The 4,419-nt window shown below is 50.2% G+C and overlaps 1 protein-coding gene across 1 annotated transcript; it reads right to left on the reverse strand.

The window, feature by feature from the left end:
* Nucleotides 1–840: 840 nt before the first annotated feature.
* On the reverse strand, nucleotides 841–1,791 carry LOC105571202. Its single transcript, XM_012028673.1, has one exon. The coding sequence runs from the start codon at nucleotides 1,789–1,791 to the stop codon at nucleotides 841–843; it is 951 nt and encodes a 316-aa protein (XP_011884063.1).
* Nucleotides 1,792–4,419: the final 2,628 nt, after the last annotated feature.

Here is a 4,419-nt window from a genome sequence, read left to right on the forward strand (position 1 = left end):
CAGTGTATAGGGTGTAGTCGTGCAAGTAGACATGTAACAGTATAGAGATATAGTGCAATGAAACAAATATGAATAATATGTTTTACAAACATGTGTCGAGAGCCATTTCCCGTTCAATCAACCAATTGCGCAATTTGGTAACGTTCGTTATTGCGCAGTGCGCGGTGTGGCGTCTGCATCGAAACGCATTGTCCGTGCTCAGATACATCAGCCCCTCGATGTCCTCGTAATCCGCGTCGATGGACCTGACATAGCGGGCGCTTTCGTCGAGAATCTGCTCCAGCCACTTCTTCTTCTCGTGCCCTTTGACGTAGATCTTCACGTCGTCCGCCAATCCGTCACACGTGGCGCGTCGTCTCAGATGTTTGGAGCGCGGGTATGGGACGTCTCCATCGTTCCACTGCAGTCCGTGATGATTAGCCGTTATCCAGCAAGCTTGCGATTTTTCGTCTGTCGTTAGTAGATCCCAGGCCATCGGTGCTTTGAAAACATGATGCGTTAACACATTTTTGTCTCGCAGCACGGCCACTTCCTTTACGATGAATTTTTCATCGACGATGAAGCCCTGCAGGTCGACGAAGACAGGCACGGTTGACATCGTGCGTGAACGCAGTTTCTTTAGGTGTACGGTCAAGCAGCACGGCTATCTCTCTCTCGTGTACGATGAAGTGTTTGTTGTATTCATCGACTACGAAGCCTCGGAGGTCGACGAAGACTGGCACGTTTGACAGTGCGTGTTCGGGTGGGATCTGAACGACGTGTGAGACGGCGTCGTTTTATACCGTATGTGTGTGGTTGTCGAAGGACTGTACTAGATGACTCGGCTATGAAAAAAACTAGTTATACAAGTTTTCGCACCACATTCGTCAGGGGACTGTACTCGATGATTCGATCATGAATAATGAGGCAATACGCTGTGGTGTCGGCCGGAAAGTTTTCCTTACACTCGAACTCTACGCGAACGTCTACGGTGGCGCTTTTCACCGCCTCGTTCTGACGAGAGCAATCGATCACCACAAATGGGCCGGATGTTAGAAATGATTTTACGTTTAGATACGCATCGTCGAGTTTTCGACCATAGTACGATTTTTGAAATTTTGCATACATGTCGTATAGTATAGCAAATTTATTGTTCTCGATATCAAGATTCATGTCGTCATAAGGATAAAAGTCCGAATTCAAATACAGTTTGGTGAGCTTGCAATGATCGAAGGTCGAGGAATCGCGTGTCAACACGTTTCGTCGTCCTGTCTGTAGAGCAAAGATAACGTATCGCGGTTTCTCTAGTTGCGCCGCAGTTTTTACGGCCCACGAGTGCTTGGTCGTGCTCTGCAGCAATGGAAATTTGTACAGATCCCACGAGCGAAATCCGACGCTTAAAAACCGTCCGCTCTCAAGCGTTCGCAGAAGCGACAATTTGTTCACGTCGTTCAAAACAATGTGCGGCATTCGCCATTGCACCCTCGAAAGAACGATTTTCGGACTTTTAGCACTCTCTTGCGCCACGATGCAATTGGTATCGGTGCGCGCGCGTATCAAGATAAGTTCGTGTCGCGCGTTCACCACTACGCGTTTGTAGTCCTCGCAAAAGCCCAATAATATTTTCAAGGGGACGCACAGGCTGAAGGAACCGCTGTCGGAAACGTTTGGCTCACCCCACCCGGCGTTCTGCAATATATCGAGCTCGCGCGACGTCAACGAAACGTAATTCTTAATCGTACTGGTTATTCTAACGTTGCGATTTCGATCGATCTCTACGCCATTGAGTTCGTAACGTATCTTCTCGAACATGAAGGCCACGCAGTTGCTCGCACGTTTTGAAGTCTGATTCGTCGCGATCGCAGGAACGCGACGTTCGCGGCGCTCAATTGATTTTTGTTCTCTCCACCTCTTCCTCCTCCTCCTCCTCCTCCTCTCTTGTCAACGTACGGAACAGACTCGTTTTTCACGCGCGAATCACCAACAACGAGCATATCTCACGCTATGCGTTTTCTCACGTGCAATCGTATCGTTATCTCCTCCCCGCGAAAATCAATCGGATGTCCGTTTTGATCCACCACTCGCAATGTTATATCGGTCACGCTCCTCACGATGACCGGTAGATAAATGATCTGCGTTGGCGTTTCCGACAGTTTATATCCCGGCGGAACATTCGGCACGAATTCGTGTATCGCGTGTACCGGTTTGTCGTTGCTGTAAGCCCCCGCGGTAATGTTGCATTCCACGCGTACGACGTTGACGCTCATGATATTTATCGGTTGGTCCGACACGTACCATCTGTTCGGTTCCAATACGCGCGTTGTCGAGAAACCCAATAAGGAGCCAATATTGTTCGGTTTTGTAAAATTTACTCGATACGCGCATTTTATCTCAGTACTCATGGTATTTTCATTGGCGCGAAGAACGATAGTATATTGGTTATCCTTCCCCTCGTCGTCGTCGACGTCGTAATCGTTGTTGTCGTACACGCGATACTCGTTGAGATCTTCATCGTCATCTGTGGACTTGTCCCGCCGTTGTCGTCTGTCGATAATCGCGGCCTTGAGATACCGTTCGATTGCGCGCAATTCGTACGATCCTTCGGGAATGACGATCGGTTCGTTGTTCTCACCAAAATAGAATGTATCGTTCGTCGAATTGACGTTCGGTATCGTGTTGTAGGTCTCGAAATTGGCAAGGCCCAACTCGTATTCACCGTCACTGAGATCGAGAGCGGGAAAATAGCTCGCGACGAGAACGCCGCTCGTTCCCGTCAGCGACATGACGATCGAGAGTCGACTGAGGTTTATCTTGATTGGAGTTACGGTTTTGTTGTTTTTTTGTTGTCCAATCGAATTCGTACAGAAACCGCAGGCACAACTGACCGCAGAAAGTTTGACTGAACGTTTGATACGCCCGATGATTGTACGATATGTTTACGTCCTCTAGATAGCGCGCTAGTTCTCGCGGAGGTCGAAGATTTCCAAAACTGTCAAAGTACACAGCATCGTTCGCCTGTTTTGCATATGCAACCCAATGCGTACCCGGACCCACCGTGTTATCGAGATTCACGATGCCGCACTCTTCACGTCGCGCTTTCACGGGTAAATCGTCGCGCATAAACACCCCTCGAAAGTGAGGTATGCGTAGTTTACGCGCCGCTCGACTCAATTGTCCGCTCGTCGTGACGTCATACATCGGTAAATCGAGCGCCTCTAGCGTCTCCGTTCACGTTTTTTTTGTTTCGTTTTACGTTTCCCACCACTACCACCTCCGTATTTTTTGTACGGTGCTAGGTACAGTCCGCGACCCTCCATCGTTCGATTGTGACGTTGCAGCTCCTCTAACTGGCGTCGCGCGGCTTTGTTGTCGTTTACGACCTTCGCTACACCGGCGGCTCCACCAATCAAGGACCCGAGGACCCCTAGTATCGGCAGAATGGGCAACAAGCCTCCGCGTTTCGCCGCTGGCAATACTCTCTTTCCCCTCTTCCTTCCTCTCTTCTTCATACCCATTCCCAATTTCGTTTTTACCTTCATAGCACCCCATACAGCGGTCGCCGCGGCTCTCTCGCCAAGGGTCGCGTTTCTCGCTGTGATACGACCGCGCGCTTTCTCAGCGATGACTCGATCGGCGGCGTGACGATCGACAAGGTTGCTGCTTCGCGACTACGCAATGTCGTGCTCGCGGCACGCCGCGTCCAACGGATTCACCCCTCGCTCACCGCGCTGCAATCGTTCGTCGAGACGAGTTCCAGGCCCACAAAATTGATAACCGGGCACATGCAGTTCGAACGGAAGCGCATTTATCGCTCTGTTCAATAGACCGGCGCCTATTCGTTTCGCACGTTCTGACATCGAGCACAATCCTTAACGAGCGGTGGTGGACCGTCGACGTGCGTGTCCTGCCAGGATTGGTTGTAATGCTCGCGACACGTGCGATACCCTTGCACCTCGGGATCGGTTTTCAACGTAACGTCCAGTTTATTCAACAACCGGTCCACGTAGTCGCCGAAGTAGACCAACAGAACGTGTTTCGACACGAAACGTAACTGTTCGGGAGACCATTCGAGAATATCGCGCCTGTCCAGCATTGCCAGCAACATATTGACGACTGTGCGCGAACCGTCGAATCGTCCGTGTATAAATAGAACGACTAACTGACGAACCGATCGTGTATAAACGAGAGAGAATCGATGCGCAGGCGCGCAGTACGCGTGAAAGACACAATGCGATTCGTGTCGCGATCACCAACGATTGGGGTGCACAATCTTGACCGTAGACCGCGATCGATGTCGGAGGTAGCAGGTGAAATGAGCAGACACGGATCCTTGTTACCTAACACAATACACTGGATTATCTGCGGACCATCCAATTGCGGTAAAACTAACGTGTTGATAAGCCTATTGGAGAGTCCACACGGTATACGTTTCTCAAACGT

Source organism: Vollenhovia emeryi, unplaced genomic scaffold (genome assembly GCF_000949405.1).
Source record: "Vollenhovia emeryi isolate VEMERY1.0 unplaced genomic scaffold, V.emery_V1.0 DF941037.1, whole genome shotgun sequence".
Taxonomy (NCBI): domain Eukaryota; kingdom Metazoa; phylum Arthropoda; class Insecta; order Hymenoptera; family Formicidae; genus Vollenhovia; species Vollenhovia emeryi.